The sequence below is a fragment of the Octodon degus genome, unplaced genomic scaffold (genome assembly GCF_000260255.1).
Source record: "Octodon degus isolate 3935 unplaced genomic scaffold, OctDeg1.0 scaffold00132, whole genome shotgun sequence".
Lineage (NCBI taxonomy): Eukaryota > Metazoa > Chordata > Mammalia > Rodentia > Octodontidae > Octodon > Octodon degus.
In genome coordinates, this window is record NW_004524708.1 from 7,666,511 (window position 1) to 7,687,686 (window position 21,176).

At 52.4% G+C, this 21,176-nt stretch overlaps 2 protein-coding genes across 2 annotated transcripts in view; one reads left to right on the forward strand and one right to left on the reverse strand.

Annotated features, from left to right (window-relative positions):
• Znf488 (zinc finger protein 488) overlaps positions 1 to 2,097 on the forward strand; it is a 32,762-nt gene extending 30,665 nt beyond the window's left edge. The window contains exon 13 of the mRNA XM_012516916.2: positions 1,070 to 2,097. Within this exon, the coding sequence (XP_012372370.2) occupies positions 1,070 to 2,097 (1,028 nt within the window). The remainder of the gene's footprint in view (positions 1 to 1,069) is intronic.
• A 4,973-nt stretch (positions 2,098 to 7,070) lies between these two features.
• Rbp3 (retinol binding protein 3) lies at positions 7,071 to 14,265 on the reverse strand. The gene is made up of 4 exons (XM_004641242.1): positions 11,221 to 14,265; positions 10,168 to 10,358; positions 8,750 to 8,892; positions 7,071 to 7,393 (listed from the first exon to the last, which is right to left on the reverse strand). The coding sequence occupies exons 1-4, from the start codon at positions 14,263 to 14,265 to the stop codon at positions 7,071 to 7,073; spliced, it is 3,702 nt and encodes a 1,233-aa protein (XP_004641299.1).
• Between the last annotated feature and the right edge of the window lie 6,911 nt (positions 14,266 to 21,176).

Consider the following 21,176-nt stretch of genomic DNA (forward strand, 5'->3'; position numbering starts at 1 on the left):
GCACATTGCCATAGATCTCCCTCAAATTATTCCCTCTTCCTTCATACACACTCATCCTGTTCTTGCCAGTCTCTGATGCAGCTCTGTACGTCCTCTTTCCTGAGTGTCTAGTAGTGAAGTTGTGGCTGCCTCCATGTTCCAGGTGGATTCAAAGTGCTTTCTTTTCATGGTCATTCTGAATTTAGAGATGAGCCAGAAGTCACATGCTGCCAGATCCAGGGAATAAGGTGTGCTGTAGCTTGTGCCTAGGTGTCCCTGTAAAGTCTCATGTAGTCATGGGACAGCTTCTAGAATTTGTGATTAATTCATGCTCCAGTGCTGGGATTGTGGGTGTGAGTGCTACACCCACCCTGGGGTGGGTAACCTGCATTGCAGTGTAAGGAGGGGAGAGGGGCTAGTTAGAAGCCACAACTGCTGCCCTCCCTTAGCTCTTTGCTGTTTTCTGCTGCCATGAGGGGCTGCCCTCTGCCATGTGCCCCTCTGCCTTGGAGCCAGCTGAGTATGGACTGAAACCTCCACAAACTGTGAGCTAAATAAACCTTTCCTTCCTTCATTCTGCGTGTTGGGTGTTTGTCCCAGCAATGAGAGAAAAGTAACTGAGACAGTGGGTGAGGACAGTGTAATGATTTGCAAGCCTACCTTTCCACTGGGTCTCAGCAATGGTATTTTTCATCATACCTCATAAAGACACTCACCAAAGAGGACTTCCAGAACTGCTTCTGTCTCCATTGCTGCCTGGAGTCTCTGCCTTATCCCACCAGGGGTCTCCTCTGCCTGCTCCTGCTCTTGGGTGTGCTCCCCTCTGCTGCTGCCCAGCTGTGCACTCTGGGTCCCTCTGAGCCCCTCCTATCTCCTCTTCCGTTCTCCCCAGAGGCAGCATAGCCAGTCCTCCAAGTTCCAGCCAGCAGTGGAGGCCTGCAGATCCAGGGTTTGTCAGACTTCAGCCTGTGGGAGGGTTCCCGAGTGGCTGGTGCTGTCATCTCACTGCAGCCTGTTGCTTCCTCTCTCTGCAGACTGCAGTGGCACTGCCGCTGTCCCTGGGAACTCTCTGATCCCACCGCTCTCCCAGGCAGACCAGCCCTTCAGAGCTCACACCCTGCAACTGATGGCTGGTGGAACAGGTACTTTGCTCAGCTTATCCAGGTTCTGCTGATCACCATGGCTGCTGGGAAGAGGACACCCACGAGCCCTTCAGCTGAAAACAGAAGACAGCTGTGTGAATCTGAGCAGGATCAGAGTTATAAGCCAGTGCTGCTAGAGAAAACGAACTGCCTGGGCCCCGAGGCTGCCACTGGTAGAGGTGCCCAAGATGTGCTTTGTGCTGAGCTGGCCCTGTCAACATCAGCAGGAAAACCCAGACCAGGCAAGCCTCTTCCATGGAAGGCTTGCAAGGGGGAGAGGCCCAGCGCCTTCATGGAGCTACCAAGACCACAGGAGAGACTGGGGGGCAGCCACGCCCAGGACAGGGAAAGTGAGGTTCCTGCAGGCCACCCTGACCCGCAGCAGCTGACCCCAGATGTCCCCAGGGCCCTGGCCTCCGGTGTATGGCCTGGTGCAGCCCGAGGGGAGCAGAGAAGTGCTTTTAGTAAACCCACCAAGCGCCCAGCAGAGAGGCCTGTCTTCCAGGACACCCTGGGTGAGCTGTCTGGACTCCTCCATGCTATGGATGTCCCTTGTTGGAATGGACTGTCAACTTCCAAGCTGGTGGTGAGGGACCTCTGGAATTTACAGACAGTGTCACAGAACACTCTACTTTGCAGTGCTTTCCCGGGTGCCCCCACACTGTGGCTGGAGCCTGCACAGGCCCGGGGGGGTCCCATACCCTCTGCATCCCGCTCACTCCCCTCGAGAGCCATCCTTCCACCCACACTTGCTTCCCTGGGCTTGTCCACCCAGAACTGGTGTGCTCGGTGCAGCTGTTCCTTCCGCCTGACCTCTGACCTGGTCTTCCACATGCGCTCCCACCACAAGAAGGAGCTTGTGGGGCCAGACCTGCATCCTAAGCTGCGGAGGCAAGAGGCGCTTGCCTGCCCCGTCTGCCATGAGCACTTCCGGGAGCGCCACCATCTTTCTAGGCACATGACTTCACACAGTTAGCAATGGATTGGGAGAGGGGCGGTTAAAGCCCTGGGTACAGTGTCCAGTGGTGGCAGAGGTGGCTCCTAGCCTGCCTGTGGTATGGCCTAAGTCTGGGATCCCTCTGCTCTTTGGCATCTATGGATGAACAGCTCCATTCTTAACTGGAAAAATATAACTGAGCCCCTGTGAAATGCTTTGCAGGAAACAAAGTTCTAGAATGAAGGGATGTGCTTTGCTCATCCAGATGAGTGGGGCAGTGCACACTGAGAGCAGGGCTGCTCCTGGCTCTGTTCTTTTGCTCTGCATGGAAAGGTGAATGGGGCCCAGCATGGGCCATACGGGCATTCACCTTGGAGCATGACCTTGAACCTGCTGAGCCTCGGTTACCTCATTTGTTAAATGGAAGTGAACATGTCTGAGTGACAGGGTAGGTGTGGCCTGTTTGCTGACTGGTACACCATGAGCCTGGGGACAGTCCTGTGGTCACTGTCTGGACTCATCAGTCTTATCATCCAGGAAATCTTGGGCAGATGGCCACATTCAGCTGTTTCCAGGCTGCGAGGCTGTGGCAAAGCCTGGTGAGCAGGCTTGGCTGGCTGTGGTGCCCACAAGGAGGTGAAGTCAAGTCCAGGCTCTGCTCTGCTGGGTTGGACAGGCTGTGCAGAGCAAGCCCCATTCACGGTGATGCCAAGAGTGGGGAGGAACACCAGCCGGCAATCCAGCCTGCCTCCTGCTCTGGGGTCTGCAGGCAATGAGAGCACATGTCATGCACAGAAGCTGGCTGCTGAGACTGCTGCCCCGGGTGGGGCCGGAAAGGGGAGCTTGGCTCCATTCGTGGTCCTCTCGGTGACTTGGCATTCTTGTCACATCCTTTCGCAGGAGCGCCCGAAATCTACTCACTTTACTTCAGCAGAGAGATCATAGCTCCTCACACCTTTGCTCAGGATCAAGAATGCAAGAACAGGGTGCCAGCCCCCCAGCTCTGAGCCCTGTCCTTCCCAGTTTGCCGTGTGTGTGCATACCTCTATGTGGACAAGTGGCTTCCTGGGTGACTTAAGAACCAGAACACAGGGGCAGACCTGCCTCGGACTCCACCTGAATTTTGCTGCAGACAGACAGACAGACAGACAGACAGACAGACAGACAGACACACACACACACACACACACACATATACACTCTTACCACCTTCTCCAAAGCAGTTTTCTCTACTCAAATGCTAAATATTGTATGATTTATCTTGTATATTATGGCTCCTGCCACTAGGACTGAAACCTGAGGAAACTTTGCTCTTTTGTGTACCTGCTGTGTCTCCATTATTTAGAACAGCAAGCATTTGCTGTGTGAGTGAGTGAGTGAAAAGCCTGGCTCTGGCCTTGCTTGTGTCAGGTCTCTAGTCTGCTCCTCAGGAGAGTCTTGGCACATGCAAAATGGTGTCTACCCTTGTCCCTCTCTGCTGACTGCACCAGGCATGGTTTCTGTAAGTAAGATGTGGTGGACACTTGGGATAGAAAAGGACTTTAGGGCACCCTCACTTTACACCAGTGGCCTTTGAGGTCCACAACCTCCTGAACTGATCCATATGGAAGGGCACACAGAGGTGAGGTCAAGTTAGGAGCCCTGAGGGATCTGGACCAGGAGTCACCCCTGCTTCACCCACACCTCCAGAACTGGACCAGGTACTAGCTTGCAGGAACAGAACGGCCAAGGGTGCTGTTGCTCCTGCCAATCTGTTAGAGCATTAGCCAGTGGGATGGGCACTTTGATAAAGGTTGATGCTATGAAGACACAAGTAGACATCATCTTCCAAGTCAACTTTTCATGATGGATGGATATAATTTCATTAAAAGTCAACTTCAAAGCTGGAATTAATCTTGATAAAAATTGGTTCAAGTTGCTTGGAAGCCATTCAAAGCAACACACTCCAAGACAGTTTTAGGGGTGCTGACTTATGGTTGACTAATGTGGCTGTCCCTTAGCATCAAAGGTTCTCAGGGCTCCTCTCCCACCTCTTCCTTCTTGTCTCCTGTACTATGGGAAGTCACTTTAAATCATGGCTGCTTGAGAGCTCTCTACACCACTATTATATGGATGTGTGTGTCCCCCCAAATAACATGACGAGGTCTCTCCATGCTAACTGGCTGTCTCCATTGGTAAGAGGCCGGGCCTAGTGGAAGGGTCCTAGGTCCTTGGAGTCATCCCCTTAGAGACTGTAGAGCCTTCAGCTCCTTATCTCTGTTCCACCCTTGCCAGTTGCCACCTTCATAATTGTTAGGGCTACTCAATCTTAGATTAGAAATTTTAAGCAGTGAGCTGCAGAAGCTTTTTCTCTATAAATTAATTGTCTCAGTCATTTCATGGCAGTGACCTGGAGCTGACTCATAGTGCTTTCTGGAAGAGAAAGTAGTATTAGACATGGAACACAGAAGCCACAGAGCGCATGAAAAGGAAGTCCAGGCTAATTTCCTGAAATCCAGAAGAGAAAATTCCTATTAGTTGCTAGAAAAAACAATGCTAAATTATATCTTAATGAGTCGTCTCCCAGCAGCAGCCAATCAGATGAAAGTGAGCACATTTATGGTGGTATGGCTGTAGACATATTCTGAGTTGATTCAATTTAATTCTCAATTTTAACCAAGATTGAGGCTTCTTTGGTTCTTTTCTTAAAAATGGCTGGGATCCTAGATTTCAACTTGTTGACAATCCCTGAATCTTTGGATCGGGGATCTTAAATACCCATGTTCCTAGATTAACAAAGATGGATAAGATTTTTATCCATCAGGAGGACCATGATGGGGTAGGTGCTGGCACACAGGCCTCAGGTGAAGACTGCTCACAGACAGGCCTCAGGACAGGACAGAGATCTGGGCTTTGCATATGTGTAGTTGCCATTGCTAAGTGATTTTTGAGTAGCAAAGTTTGTAGTCTCATGGAAGCACGTCGGAGGTGGTGGTGCTGGGCCAGCTGGTGGCCCAATTCTGTCTTACTCCAGTTGTTGAATAAGCCAATGACAAGATCTGGCCCTTCCTACCTTATTCGAGTCCCCATTTCTGGGAGGATAGGAAAAGAACCCTTGGGGTAAAAGTCCACAAGAGAAGCCCAAAGTCAGCCCTGTCTCCTGGGGGTGGGCGACAGCCCCTGTGGTCACAGGTGTTGTTTATGGCAACCTAGACTTCTTAGTCTTCTCACAGCCCTATCAATTGCATTTTTTGTTTCTTTAGAAGTCATGCAGAAGGTCTAAATACACAGCACATAAGATAGGAATTTCATAGAATAATCCTTTCCCTGATCAAAGAGATCATTTTCCAGTAAGCTTTGGCTTGGGATATTTGCCAGGAGAAAATTTTGGAAAACAATTTGGAATGGATCTTGGGGCGGGAACTGGTACAGAAGGGGTGGGCGGGGGTGGGGTGGGGAGTGGAGTTCCATTTCTCTCTCCCTCTCCTGTCCAGCTGTGTTTTTCTGAGCTGGAGTCAGGAGGCCCTTGTCATATGGCCCAGTAGCTCTCTTAAGCTGCTTGGATTAAGAGGCTATTTTCAGTGCTGGACAAAGCACAGGGAGGTCCTTACTCTAGGCAGCAGCTAAATCCCCAGGGACCAGCAGGAAGAGCTGGTGCCCTGCAGGGGGCCCAGGGGGCGGGGTTCCTGGCCCATGAGGGGGCTTGAGCTGCATGGTTTCCCTTGCTGCATTCCTGCCACAGGTTAGCCAAGGCCTTTCTGCCATAGAATTCCACTTTCAGTATCTCCTGAACCAGGAGTTATTTTTCCTCTTATTTTTTTTCCAATAAACATTCTCCTAGCTTCATCCTTTGGTCTTCAATTTCATTCTTTTACTTAGTGAGCCAGTGAGCTCATGTCTGTGAAGTCTGTATAGAGGTAACCATTTCACCAGACCTCGGGGCAGCCCTGGAGGGCCTTGTGTCTGACTCCTGATCACCCTTCAAGCAGGAGTACAGGGCACCGGCCTGCAGCCTCCTTCCCCCAGATCACCCTGCACCCCGGCTCACTTGTGCGGGCACTTGTGGGATGCACTTGGAGGATGATGCAGATGTTTCCTGCATCCTGACCTTCGCGTGACATTGCAGGCAGCCCACAGCTGTGCCAAGTAGCCAGTGCCAGGCAGTGGGAGCCTAGGACGGTGCTGCCCTTGGGCAGTGCACAACAGGATGGGGACAATGATGACCATGGCCAATGTGAGCAGTGCCCAAGGGACCAGAGTGTAAGAGGAGCAGAGCCCCTGATCTCCCACCTGTGAAACTGTACACAGAAACCCAGGCTGCAAGCGGCCTCTGCACCCCAGAAACATGGGTCTGTGCTGTGAGCCCAAACTACGCATTGCACCTCAGAGACTGCGCAGTGATGTCTCAAACCATGGCTGTATCGGTTTGAGAGCTGGTGATGCTGCGGATAGAGTGGGTAAATCAGTTATATGCATGGCTCTGACTTACAACCACTCAGCTTATGGTTTTTCATCTTTATAGTAGGTTAGTCAGAGTATTAGACGCATGTTACTTGCTACACTTTTGACTTTACAAAATGAGTTCATCACTGTAAGTCAGGAAGCATCTGATGTACTCAAATAGGCTAATAAAATTATTCACCTCACTTTATTTTTGCTTTTGGAAGCTATGTTGAGTAGAAAGTGGAAAGTGGCATGCATGGCTTGAATTGGTGGCTCAGGTTAATTCTACCAACAGAGATGCTCTTGCAACAGCCCCAGGACCTGGGCCTGGCAGTTTGGAAGCATGGGTGGGGACAGATATAGACAATCTCCCCCAAACAACAGCTACTGGGGACTTCTTTGGAAGGAATGAGCTCCCCATCTCTGGGGGCATACAAGCATAGAGGATGGGTGCAGTGGGTAGGGGATGAACTCCAAGGGTGCCTCTAAGCCTAACCAGAGCTCAGCAGTCCTGGAGCTACCTCTGGGCCCTAGGCAGCACCCAGGCAGGAGCCCCTTGGTGGGAGACCCCCCCCAGCCCGGGCTCCAAGTCACGCTCGAAGGTCATGCTGGAGCAACTCCTGGGCTCTGGTGAGGGCCAGCTCTGCAGGGACTAGGACATGTGGTGTCACTCCCACTCCTTCCCAGGAGCTGCCATCTGTGGCCCCCACAGAGCGAGCAGTGGGGATGGTGATGTAGAGGTGGGTGTCATCCACATGGTAGGTCTGAGGTGGTTGGCAGCCCCCACTGGTCACCTCCCCAATGACCAGGGCCCGGCCCAGCCTCTTCATGATGTAGGTGAACTCCTCAGCTGCCCCGGCAGTCACGCTGCTGGTCAGGATGGCCACATTCTTCTTGGATCCGTAGCGTTCACCTGCAGGACAGAAGCCCGTCAGGGTGGGTTCAGGGGGCCCTCGGGGCACCTGTGGCTCCAGGCTGTCTGAGCCTACAGACACCTGCAGAAGGTTCTGGGGATTTAGTCATCACCAACTCTCTGGACTAGGCAGGCTCTTCTTCCTGAGTAATGAGAGCCCCAAATCGGACCTGACTCATGCTTCCTTTTGAACCCTCAGAAGAGAACTTCATGACAGCTCTGTCACAGTGCTACCAGATAGACCTGTAAGTGCTCAGAAAGAAGGCCACCAGGGCCTGTTTAAGTATTTTTGGTGTCCACATTCAATAAGCAAAAATAAAACATGAGAAGCCCAGCACCTGGGAGGCTGAGGCAGGAAGATGACCGTGAGTTCAAGGCCAGCCTGGGCTACATAATAAGACTCTGTCACAAAAAATAAAACAGCACCCCACTCAAATAAAAACATGGAATTTTAACCATGCTTTACTGGACCCATCACAGTCATTTTGAACTGTATTCAAAATAATTCACCTCGAATCTAATGGAAGTACCAATGAGATTTTCTCTTCCTCTACTTTTTCCCTGTGACAGGTCTGCTAACCCTGGCATATGCTCCACATTTCCCGTACGTGTTACTGTAGACCAGCCACAGTCGAAGGTCCCTTGGCAGGTGATGTGTGGCTCTTAACAGAGACCTTGAAGTTCTATGTTCTCCTGGCCTTCAGATCTCAGCCTGTTTTTAACTTCTGGTCTTGGATGTTGGTTTGCATTTGTTATTCACCTGCTTCTGATTTCTGTGCTTTTGCAATATTAGTGGACTATGTCTTGCAAGCTATGGCAAAATTCACAAAGTGCACTCCTAAAAAGGGGACTGGGCATTCTGGAGCTTAGGGCACCCACTGGCCTCTCCTACGCCCTCTGGTGGTAGCAGCACAGATTCCTTGGTTTTGCATGCTGGGTTGGGAGAGGGAGGGGAGGTCATCCATCAGGAAGGGAATTTAGGGAGTTAGGGTCCACAGAGTTTGGGGGCCACAATGCTTCTTGCCCAAGGCAGATAATGGAGGTCCTTCCACCTTAGAAGCATGTGAATGCTGCCATGAGGGTCCCTGCAGTTAGTGATGGGCAGAGAATCTGTCCTGGCCTCCCAGCTGCTGGCCTAGTCACGTTTAGATTCTTCCTCTTAGTTGTTTAGTGACTTCCCTTTTCCTCCTCTATAAAATGGGCACATGCTTTGCAGAGATGGAAGGTCATAGCTCCAGCATCATGGACAGGACAGGGCTTCATATTCCAGTTGCTATTCTTTTTGCCTAAATCCATGCTCTGGTTCCCTGGCTCTTGAAATTTGGAAATACGACAGGAAGAGGGCTTCTCACGTGCCTGCCAGGTGGGTGTGGGTCCAGAGCTCCGTGACAGAGTCATTGGGGCGACTGTAGATCTTGTCCAGCAGAACAGGTGGGCCCTCATCAAAGAAGTAGGAGCACAGAGCTGAGATGGAGGAGGTGGGGCCGCCAATGTTGAACCTGAGGAGGCAAGAGGGGCGGAGCTCGCAGGGGCCTTCAGTGTCCCCTGGGGACTGGGCATTAGCTGTATCTGCCCTGCCTGTAAGTGGAGTCTGTCTTAGGAACCACCTTCACTCCCAGCTGATTTTGGTGACATTTTACAGAACCTTCCAGGTATCATAGTTCAGGTGTCCTCACATAACACTTAGCGCAGTCGTACACTCAGGGTCACCGAAAGCCTTTGGGAGTTAGGGTACTTGTGTCCACCCAAGGCCGTTTGAATTTGCTCCCCTGTGTGACCTTGCTGGGCCCATCTGGCTAGTGACATGTTGGAGGCACTTCAGGTTGGGGCCCAGGAAGGCCTGGCTGGGTTTAGGGCCAATGACCCATCATCATCCCAGTCTCCTGACTTAAGGGATGGGAGGAAGGAAGGAAGGAAATGCACCCATAGGCTGAGAGCACCTCCTTTTTAGAAACCACGGAGGGCGTGTGTAAGCAGAGAGTGGCTGAACACAGGTGTTCTTAAAGTGTTTGGGGGATTTGGGATCTTACACCCAGGTCTAGACACACAGAGCAGGGTCTGGGAAGAGTCACCTTGCGGAGAGGGGGACCAGCCTCCCTGGGGCTCAGTGCCACCTCATGGACACTCGCGCCCTGTGAACTTTGCAGGTCCCTACCCGTGTGGTTGGACAGGAGTTGCAGGAGGTTCCACTCCACCCACTCCCATGCAGCAGGGATGGGGCACATGTCCTGTGCCCACAGAGGGTGCCCACCAATGGGCCTTGGGGGTTCTGCCTACAAGTCCTCCACCTCCTGCCCTCTGCTCTATGGTGGGGTCTCTCCGGAATGAAGCCAGGGGGAAGCGGGTAGCAGAAGACATCCTTCCAACATCATGTGAGAAGCAAAACCCTCTTTTGTACCCTAGTGGTTCACTTCATATTCTTTCTGGGACCTCAGCCTTCCCATCCTCCTGACCAGAGTTTTTGGTGGGTTGCTCTTGTAGTACATGAGATACAGAATCGGTGTAGGGCTCAGCTGTCCAAACAGGCCTACTGACCTCAGTCACTCGTAGGCCCAGAAATTATTAACTCAGGATGGTTGGGGTGGGGCCTAGGAATCTGTATTCTAATGTCCTACATTTGATTCCAATGGCAGGCCATACAGTTTAACTTGAAATTTACACTGGGAACATCAGAGAAATTCAAACACTGACCAGGGATGAGTCTTGCTGGCCTCTATGATCAGAAGCTTTGGGCTGGCTGAGCTGGGCCCTGCTATCTCTTCCTGGCTACTAACCTCATGTCGATGACCATGGCATCTGTGTGCACGATCTCTTTCCAGATGTGCTGCACGAGCAGCTCGGAGACCTGTGTGAGGAGCTCGCAGTCCCCGAACATGTCGAACCTCAAGTAGCCGATGTTGTCCTCCAGCACGTTGGTGTGGAAAGAAAACTTGATCAGATCTGCAAAGACTTCTGGCGATGGGATCTGGGAGGGATGGAGGCCCAGCACAGTGTCAGGCAAGTGTAGACTGAGAGATCCACATGAGTCGTGGGGGAAAGTGACCACATAGGGGAAGACTTGGGATGTGGACCCAGGCAGGATCCATCTACCAATTGACTGGTGCATCAGCAGCCTCCAGACAGAGGAGCCTTCTGTCTGCCAGCTCCACTGCCCCCCACCATGTTGAGCTGCAGGGGCCAGGTATGGTTGCCTCTCTGTTACCTCTGAGCTCACCACATCCTCTTCAGTGTCCTATGTTTATCTTCCTCTCCTCCACTGGGAGAGGCAGAGACAACTGTAGTTAGTTTTACCAGGAGCCGGGGCTAAGCATCTGCAGTCTTACCTCTCCTTCCCAGCAGTTCTGTACAGGACTCACCATGGTGTTGGCTGCAGGGCCGCTGTCCTGTGCTTTAGCTCTGTGGCTCCTGTGCATCCTGGACTCTACCATCTCCTCTCCCGCATTGCCACTCCTCCAGCTCTTCCCCCAACTCCTTCCCACAGACCAGAACCCCTTAAGGCAGGAAAGTGAAGGAATTAATTTCCCACACTTCCAGGGGTCTCCATACAGCTTGGGGACTGCAGCTGCCTCACTGACCCCTCTCCCTACACTGTCAGTGAGAACTCCTGCAAATCCTTCCTTCCACCTGCTGAGGTAGATTGACCTCCTCCTAGTCTAGGAGATTTAGATGAGTTTCCATGAAGAGTGCTGCTCTACAGAGGTGTCCACAGACCCTGGGCATGGGAGTTGACAGAGCATGAGGGGGTGGTGGGCAGATGCATCTGATTGAAACCTAGGCATGGAAAGTCTTACCCTACGTCCCCAACCCAAGCCTCCTCTGTGACGCACCTGCATGGGGACAATCCCAGGAATGCGGTCCTTGGCATCTTCAGGGATATGGGCTGTCTTCAGGTGTGGGTCCCCAGATAGCATCTGCAGATCGGCCCCCAGCATCTCAGCGAGGGCAGCTTCCGAGGTCACCCTGGCATAGCGACTCTGCAGGCCACTTAGCTTGGCTGCCATCTTGGCCCCCAGCTCTGGGGAGGCATAGTTATCAGCCACCAGCTTTCCTGCTGTCTGCAGCACTGTGGGCACCTTGGCACGTAGGGCCACTATGTCCTGGGCTGTGGATAGGGCCTCGCTCATGGGCACAGTGATGTCAGGCTCCACGCCAGCCAGGTCCCAGGCCTCACCAGTAGTGGCACTCAGGGCCATTTGGGTGGGCATGGAAGCATATAAAGGGCTGCTGCCCACCTGGTAGATGCCCACGGAGAGTGCGCCTCCGGCCGTGGGCTCACCAATGACAGTGGCCCTCTGCAGGTCCTGCATAGTGTGAGCAAAGGCCTCTGCTGCAGAGCCACTGGTGTGGCTCATCAGGACATACAGGTCCTTGTGGGAGCCGTAGCGCTGCCCAGCAACATGGGGCAGAGTCCAAACCTCTGTGATACTTGAGGTGGCCCTGTCAAAGATGGAGTAGAGGTGCTGGCTGGGCTCTGCCTCGAAGAAATAGGAGCAGAGCAGTGGCACAGCTGAGGAGTAGCTGCCAGGGTTGTAGCGCAGGTCCACGACCAGTGCGGCTGTGTCCACCAACCTCTGCCACACCAGCTGCACCAGCTGTGGCCCAATGGCTTTTACTGTTTCCAGTTCAGCCATGGCGTCGAAACGCAGGTAGCCCAGCTGGCCCGGCAGTACCTCGGTCTTGAACAGAGCTTCGATGAAATAGGAGAGCTCCTCTGGAGAGGGAACAGCAGGGGGTGGCAGGGGCACCTCCTCAGCCACCAGCTCTTCAGGGCTGTGGAACACCAGCAGGCGGTGGTCCTCAGACACTTCCTGCAGGTCAGCTGTCAGCTGCGACGCCAGTGACTCCAGGTCCACAGCTGTGCGGTAGGCACCATGTGCCAGCTTGGCCCGCAGCAGGGCCCTCGTGCGTCCCACCACCTCGGGCCGTGCATAATGGGCTTCCAAAAGGTGGCCAGTGCCTTCCACCAGCGTGCCCAAGCTGCGGTGGAACTCCAGCACCTCCTGTGCCCTGTCCAGGGCTTCCTCAGCCAGCACAATGGCATCCGGCACCACCCCGCCACCCAGCCATCCCTCACCGTGGTTGTCAATGAAAGTGAGCACAGGCACAGTGAGCACCAGGCCTCCCTCGGGTGAGTCCAGCAGCGGCACAGTGCAGGTATGGAGCAGGCTGCCTGCTGTGATCTCGCCCACCAGTGTGGCCCAGCCCAGTGACTGCATGAGGAAGGCAAACTCTTCGGCAGCTGTGGCCGTGCGGTGGCTGGTGAGCAAGTACACCCCACGCTGATGGCCATAGCGTGAGCCTGGCAGCTCCCTGCGGCTGAAATGCTCCTGGGTGATGTTGGTGCGGCGGTCATAGGTGGTGAAGAGGCGCACGGGGCTGTCCTCGGGACCTTGGAAGTAGGACAGCATCAGGGGCACGGCAGAGGACGGCCCGCCAGGGTTGTGGCGCAGGTCCATGATGAGGTGCTCTGTGTTTTGCAGGGGCTCCCACACCTGGTGCAGCACATAAGGCCCCAGTGCCCCCAGAACGGAGTCATCTGCGAAGCTGTCAAAGCGCAGGTAGCCCACATTGCCAGGCAGCACGGACACCCGGAACACAGTGTCTACCAGGGCCTGTCGGGCAGCCTCCTCCTCGGGAACCTCAGGCTCTGCTTCTAATGGCTCATGGGATTCAGCCTCAGGCCCCAAAGAGGTTTCTTTAGGCCCCGCAGCCCTCACCAGGAGCCTGGGGTCCTCAGATACAGCCTGCAGGCCGCTGTTGAGCTTGGTGACCAGGTCCTCCTCAGAGACCACAGTAGAATAGTCCATGCTAGACAGGCGGTGTAGCAGGGCCGGCACACGGTCGACCAGGGTGTAGTACTCCTGCAGGGCCTCCTGCAGGCGGTGCACAACCCCTGGCAGGGCGCGACGCAGGGTGAGGATGGCCAGCGCCTTCTCCAGGGCCTGCTCAGCTGGGGTGCTGACGTACGGCAGCACCCCACTGCCCTCCCATGTCTGACTGCCTCCGCTCAGGGGGCCCAGTGACCTGGACACGGGCACAGTGAGGAAAAAGTTGGACTGGCCAATCCTCAGCTTCTGAAGGTCCAGGGCACCCCCCTCCGTGCGCTCACCCACCACGATGGCCCTGCGCATCTGCTTGAGAATGTAGGCGATGTCCTCAGCCACGCCTCCAGTGCGGCCACTGGTGAGGACCACCACATCCTTCTCAGCACCGTACCGCTCTCCCAAGACCTGCGGCAAGGTCCAGATCTCCGTGGTGGTGTTTGAGGGGCGATCGTAGATGGTGTCCACATGCAGAACTGTGTTTCCAGGGTGCAGGTAGGAGATGACATAGGGGATGCCAGAGACGTGGCCGCTGGTGCACTGCCGGAGATCCAGCACCAGGGCAGAGGTACCCATGAGCTGCTTCCACACATGGTTCACCAGGAAGCCACCCAGCCTGCTTAGCACCTCCTGGCCGGGGAGGTCATCCACGCGCAGGTAGCCTACGTTGCCTTCCAGGACCTCGTGGCGGACGCTTTTCTGTAACCCGGCCAGCAGCTCCTCCTGGCTGAGGTTGGTGGGTGCTGGGGCTTGATGCTGGCTCTCCACAGTGCTGGGCTCATAGGAAATGATCAGGCGCGGGTCATTCAGTGAGCTCTGTACTCCATCCGTCAGCACATGAGCCAGCGTCTGAGGGTCAGAGATGGCTAGAATCTCCCGGCTCTTCATGGCCTGCTCGATGGCGGCCTGCATTCCCATAAGGTTCTCTGGGAAGCAGTAGTTGTCCAAGAGGACCTTGGCCATGTCCATCACCAGACTGGGCTGAAACAGGTGCGTGGGGCTTGCGAAGTCACATAGCAGCACTGACAGGAGCAGGGCCCATTCTGTCATGATGGAGACCTGGGGAAGCTGGGGCCTGGACCCAAGCCCTTGATTGTGTGCCAGGCTGCGACCCTGATGCCTGTGGCTGCCTTTCTCCCTTGTCCTTCTCAGTGAGCTGACAGAAGGTCTGGGGCTGAATGCAGAGTTGGGGCGAGGAGGCTTCCCTCCCTGGTAAGCCTTTAATCCTGTCTAATACAAGCACATCAGCTGGAGGCTGGGAAAAGGGGCCAGGTGCTGTGACCCGGAAGGAACATGGCTGCTGCTCTTGCTGAGCCATCCCTGCATGGAGGGACAAGCATAAGCACAGTTGGTTCTGAGTCCCTGTCACATGTCAGCCACTGTGAGGAAGCTCACCAGAGCCTTGCAAAGGGGAGTGAATTGCCCCAAGTGAAGAGTGCTTCCTCGCTGCTCTGGGAGCCTGTGGCCCAGACTCAGGTAGACTTTGTCAGACACCCAGTTCCGCCACTGCTTAGGGATCACATGTTTCCCTCGTTTGGTTGATTATATGGGAAAATGTGTGCAGACTACTTCAGAGCGCCCAGCAAACAGGAAGCACTGCTGTGCTGGTAAGTAGCTGATATCATGTTTATAGCCAAACCAACAGGCCAGACCATTTGTAGCTAATGGGATCCAACCTTTCAGGTGTGGCTGTAGAAGTTGAGTCTGAACCTAAAGGCTTGGTGTTCATGCTCACGGCCTGCTACTGCTTCACAGCTTCTCAATGGCAGGATGAAACATCTGGTCCTGAACATAAGGTATGGCCGGTGGGAGGGGGCCCAGGTCTGGACCTCAGGTGGGTCCAGATGAGATGAGATGGGACCTGGGAGCTCATCCTGCTAGATATGGAGACCCTTGCTGGCTCAGGGCTCAGCCACTGCCTGCAGCTTGCAGGGAGGAGTGTGTGTTGGAGGATGTGGGGCTTTGGTCCGAGGCCAACCTCTGGCACAGAGCTGGACTCTGAGCCTCCTGGCTCCTGCTGCTTCTTCTGGAGGCGATGTGAGCCTTGCATCTGACCTGCCAAGGTATCCACAAGGCCCAGCATGGGCCACAACCTAGAGCACAGTCCTCTTATTTAGTCCACAAAAGAGCCACAGCTCAGAACAGAATGCAGCCAGGCAACAGCGGCAGCGAGGAGCACTTCTGGCTGCCACCTTCCTGGCCCCTCTGAGATGTATCCAGCACCACTTCATGGGCTGAGAGGTCAGCAGGTGGAACCCACATGCAATTCAACTGGAAACAGTGGTCTTGGGGAGATGGGGGGCTTCCTCATCACGATTGGCTGCCATGATCTGCTCTCTGAAATCATTCTCTGAGGATGTTTACCAAGTGGTTGATGAAGGCCAATGAGGTCAATTAGCTAAAACAAACATATTTTTAGCTCATTAGGATTTGTTTAAAGCCCAAGTGACATATGGTCACATCGCTCTACCACTGGCAGCCAACGCGATGAGCCTGAGTTACTGAAAGAATAAGGCTGGGCTGGGTGTGCAGATGCCTCTGGGACAGCACATCTGTTGGGTGCCCTTTCCCATGCCTCCTGGGAAACCCCAACTGCAGCCTGAGGGTGCAATCCTCTGAGGCTTTCCTCTGTTCTTGCAGGAACCCAGTCCAAGCCCTGGGGCAGAGGGTGGCCAGGATTAAGGCTGCTGGGGACTATGTGATAGATGTAGTGTCAGGCTGTGACATCCAGAGACATGGCTGTGGTTCATGTACATGGCTCAGCTTTCAGGAGGAGGTGAGCAAAAGAACTGAAATCTGTCACGAGTTCTTGAGGTGCCTAAGCAGGGCAACACTTCCTCCTGTAGGTATAGCCAAGGCAAGAGGGAGGCCATGTTTTGTTCCCAGAGTTCTCAGACTCTCTAGGAACCTTCAATATGCTGGTCTGTAAGTGGGTACATGTGAATAGGAGACAGCTGACTGCCTTGGGCCCTCCTGGACTTCCTGGGAAGTCCCCTGGGGGCCTGGCTTTACATTTGGAATGGACTGGAAGTGGCCTGTGGGTGTGGGAAGAACTGTCCAGAGCACAGGCTCAGGAGCTACCCTGAGACCTCACTGCTTTCTGGGGTGGGTGGGACCTTGATTAGGTCACACAGGTCTTCCTTAGCTGATGGGGCTACTCTGGGCTGCGTCTCCTACAGAGCGAAGTGGGTTGTGGGAAGATCCAGGTACCACTGGAGGATTCTGTGTGAGGCTGCCAGTAGCTTGAGGAGGAAGTGATCCCAGGCCCAGAGGCCCTGAGTGGCAGCTTGGCCCTGCCTGTGATCGGAGACTGGGGAGATGCCCTGGGGTGACCAGTGCTTCTAGACCCTAAACCCTCCATCAGCTCTGCATATGTCTAGAGGAATTCCTAGTCCTTCTCCTAAGCATAGATGGAAAAGGAGACACGGGGTATCAAGTATGCTGCCAGGGATGGGAGGGAACAAGGGCAGAGCTTGAGCAGCCCAATGACTGGCTCAGTACTGATGGATGCTCCAAAGCCAAAGGCCTGCCCGTCTGTCCATTGTTGGGTATGAGTTTTCCTCCATGGCTCACAAGGAAAGAAGCACAGTTAACAGATAAACCTCTCACCTCGAGGTCTGAGGCCTTTAGAGCAGTCACCAGTTCCTGAAACGGGCAGCCCTACCTAGAGGTGGGTCAGGTTTTTCCTATAGCAGGGTGAGGGTACTTTGCTTGGCCAAATTTGAGCAGTGGGAAAGTGATCGATGACGTAGAGTGTGCCTAAGGAGAGTCACATGGAGAGAAAACATTCTCTCAGGCTTTCACAGAGAGCACATTGGCCAAGCACTGGCCGTGACTCATCCACATGGCCGACACTGACAAAAGTTCTACAATCTGAGGTACAGGATCTCAGGATAAATCCTGAGGGGATTTCACTGACCTTATCAGAGCTAAAAGCTACAACTCTTGTTGCATAGATCCTGCTTTACCTTGGTCTTAACCATCCAGCAGAAAAGTATGAAGACGAAATATAAGAGGTAAAGATATGTTGTTATGTTGAGCTGTAGGAGACTCAGGTCAACAATTTCTGACATTGCCAGTTAAACAGAAGACCCAATGCTATTATGGGCTACTGGACTCTTTTAGAATATTTTGCTGAGTTTACACACCTATAATATTCAACTGACAGAGCTAAATAAAAAAGGGATACAGACGAATGTCCATTTTGTATCTGTGTATTCAAAATGGTTAGGATAAATATATAGTTACATTCTCTTAATGAATAGAGGGATTTGTTCTAATAGTGTTTGTAAATAGGATATCATGTCTGCATCTTGTACAGCAAATAACCACCGGAAGAGAGTATGCAATGTGTTAATTATTGGAACTGCCCTACCAATTTGATTTGAAACTGTCTCATTGCTATTTATTTCTCAATAAAATTATGGAAAGAAAAAAGAAAAGAAATAAAAATTGAGCAGTGGCTTAGGACCACCCCTGGGGATATCAATGTCATACAGGTGGCGTCCACGGCTGTCTGTAATTGGTGGAGCTTGAATTTCATTTCTCTTTAAATTATCCACTTCTAGGAAATGCGTCTGAGTCAGGTTTTGCCTTATTTACCTAGGAAGCCAGGGCCGTAGAGCTGCCTCTCTCTAACTCCCGAAGATTATTTTTACATTCCCTGGCTAGAGGCTCCTGTTGAGCTTCGCAGCACTTTGCTGGGCTTGCCTGTCTCTGTAGCCCCTTCTCTCATCCTCAAGTGCATGTGTTTTCAGATGCTTTTAAATAAATAAGCCTTGCTTGTATTTCATCTTAATACTTTCATGTTGTACTTTTTATTTTTCTAATTAGAAGAGTCAAACATTCATTTTCACAAAACTGTGTGAGCAATTTTTTCTCAAGGCTTTTCCTTCACTCTAGGCTTCTGTTGGCAGCAAAGCAATAACCCTGACCATGTGTCCACGCTGCCTGCTGCTGTGACCAGCACAGGTAGGTTCGCCATACATCCTTCCTTCCTGTACATTCCCGGTGACACAACCAGTGAGTCTCACTACTCACAAACATGAGCACACATGTTCTTCTGGTTCAAGGTGGGACTTTAACCTTATCCTTTTCGTGGGTGTGTAGCAGTTCTTGATGAGGCATTGCTCCATTTTCCTGGTCTACAGTTTGAGCCCTAGAACTCACATGTATAAAATTTGACCCTCAAAGTTATAAGCTAGAAGTATTTGGAGCTGCAGCCTCTCAGGGGTCTTCAGGGTTAGATGGAGTTGTGAGGGTGGGGCCCCCATCCCAGCAGCTGTGGCTTTCTGAGAATGAGAGGAGAAGCTTCAGCTGGTAGGTGTGCTCTGCCTCAGGGGTCCTGGAGGCAAGGGAGCATCTGGCTCAGAAACAGAGGCCGAAGCAGAGGCGAGAGGCATGAACTCACAGACAGAAGCTTTCATGGAGCCTTAGGCAGAAGAAGGGGCTGGTGGCAGACAGTGACCAGGCTGTCTGTGCCAGGGAAGGAAGGTGACCAGCTTTTGGGGGCTGCTGGCTTCCCATGGGGCCATGAGTACAGGGGTTCTCGTCAACCTTTCCTGTCTGTTTTAAGGAATTTCTTCCTCATGTATGATAGGGACAAGTAAGTAGCCTGCTGGTGCTAGAGATCTCAGGCTGTCACCATGCTTGTCACAGTTCCTGGTGGAGGGTGGGAAAGACCTCACACATGGCACGCCTTGCAGGGGGAGGAGGGTGAGAGACACATCTGTCTTTAAGTGGGTAACAGGCTACAGATTTGGCCCTGACAGCCATGTTTGTCTCTTGTCCCCATGAGCGTCTCTATCCCACTGCCAAGTTCTGATACAGGAAAGTTCTCAGAACTAGTGCTTTTTGATTCTATATAAAATTCTCAAACATGGGCTTCCTGGTTTTGGGTTCAGGAGATGGATACTTTTTTTCTTTATTATATTTTTTCAGTAACTTTTAAATTCTATAACACGTATGCATTTTCACAACTTAATTGATGCATAATTAACCTAGACTAAGTGGCCCATCTGTGAAACGCACACTTTGCTACGATGTGACCTGTGTACACATCATGAGACCATGGGCACAAGCAGAACGTAGATTATGATCACCACCAAGTTTTCCTGGAGCTTCTACGTTGTCCCATCCCTCTAGGCTGTTGAACAATCCATTATTTTTATTTTCATTGCTGTATAATGTTCCATTTGTACAGCCATAACCAGGATGTCCCACCCACTCGCCTGGCCATAGACCCCCAGGGTGTCTAAGTACAGGACTGTAACAAACAGAACTGGTAGGAATATTGGCATGTATATCTTTGTGTAGATTAGTATTTTTTTTTCTGGGAATGTACACAAGATAGGATTGTGTGCTTAGCATTTTAAGAAAGTTCTTAGGTGTTTCATGAAAATTTAAATTTGTACCAGCAGCACACAAGACTTCTGTCTCTTCTACATGGCCACCCAGGGTCAGACTTGTTGACCTTGACCACCCTAATAAGTTTGTTGAGATTTTAAGTTGCATTTGATAACTTATGGTGGCAGCGCTATTTTTGTGTTAACTCGGTACCTCTGCCCTGGTGAAATGTCTGTTTGAATCTTTTTTCCCTTTTGAGACTGAATGCTTTCATTAAATTACTCTCCTATTATTGATTTTAGATAGTTTTGGTCTTTTCATTATGAAAAATATATTTTCTGAATATGAAGACCTTCCATATTTAATCCATGTTTTCAGTCTTTGGATTGGAACCCATGGTCACTGCAGAGATCTACAGCTCAATCCGTCTATGTACCGTCTATTGCGTGCTAGCTGCTATGCACTATGTGCTATCTGTCTGTCTGTCTGTCTGTCTGTCTGTCTGTCTGTCTGTCTGTCTATTATCTACCATCTTCACTATTTACTACAATTGTCTCTCATCTATCTATCTATCTATCTATCTATCTATCTATCTATCTATCTATCTATCCATCCATCTGTCTATCCATCTATCATCTATTTTGTGAGAGAGGATCTTGTTAAGTTGCGAAGTTGCCCAGGCTGACCTTGAACTTGCAGTCCTCCTGCCTCAGCGACCCCCAGAGTACTGGGATTTCAGATGTGCACCACCATCTTTAGCTTTTAATCTGTTTTTTTAAAACAGAGACTAAGAGCCAGAAATCCCGTCAAGGTGTATGAGCATCTGAGGCTCTTCAAGGACCCCTCATCTATCCATCGGCTCTGCGTTCCTCTGGTCAGAACACTCTTTTAGGAACAACAGCCCTGTCTGCTGCTGAGAGCTCAGAGGGTACTGGGGTGGGATGAGCTGCCTTGGGGTTTGGACCTTGGTGAGGTGGCAGCTGAATGAGGAGCCGAGGGGTGGTTGGGAAGCTCCAGGTCTCTCCTTTTGTGCTCTGTCTTGCACATGTGACTGCTTCAGTTTGTCCTGAGCCAAGGACCACACAGACCCTCAGGGGGCAGGCAGGAGAAGAGGCTCACGTCCTCACTCCTGAGGACCCATGGCCACAGCAGTACGAGAGACCAGGTGGCAACTCCTCAGCCAGGCCTGTGACAGCTGTGTGACACAATCCTGTGCCCACACAGAGCAGAGCCAGGGGGCGGAAGTAGGATTGGGATAGACTGAACTCTAGGACCCCTTACAACATGGGCAAGGGTAGGCTGGGGAAGCCTGGAAGGTGGGCAGGACAGTGTGGAGGGGACAGAAGAGAGGGAGGCTGTGAGCAGAGTGTGGTGAAGGGGCCTGGAGGCGTTGTGAGGCCCAGACCCTGTGGGGTGACCTACAGCTATTTCCATGTCCTAATGAGAGCTGGGCTGCCCTCCTCTGGCACAGGCAGAGGTAAAGCGAGGTGGGCACAGCTGTCCCTGTCACACACAGCTGCTCACACCCCTACCCACACACACAGTCTTGTGTGCAGTCATGTCCACTCAGCCCATGTGCACACTGCCTGTGTGTCCTCTTTGTCCCCAACCCAGTA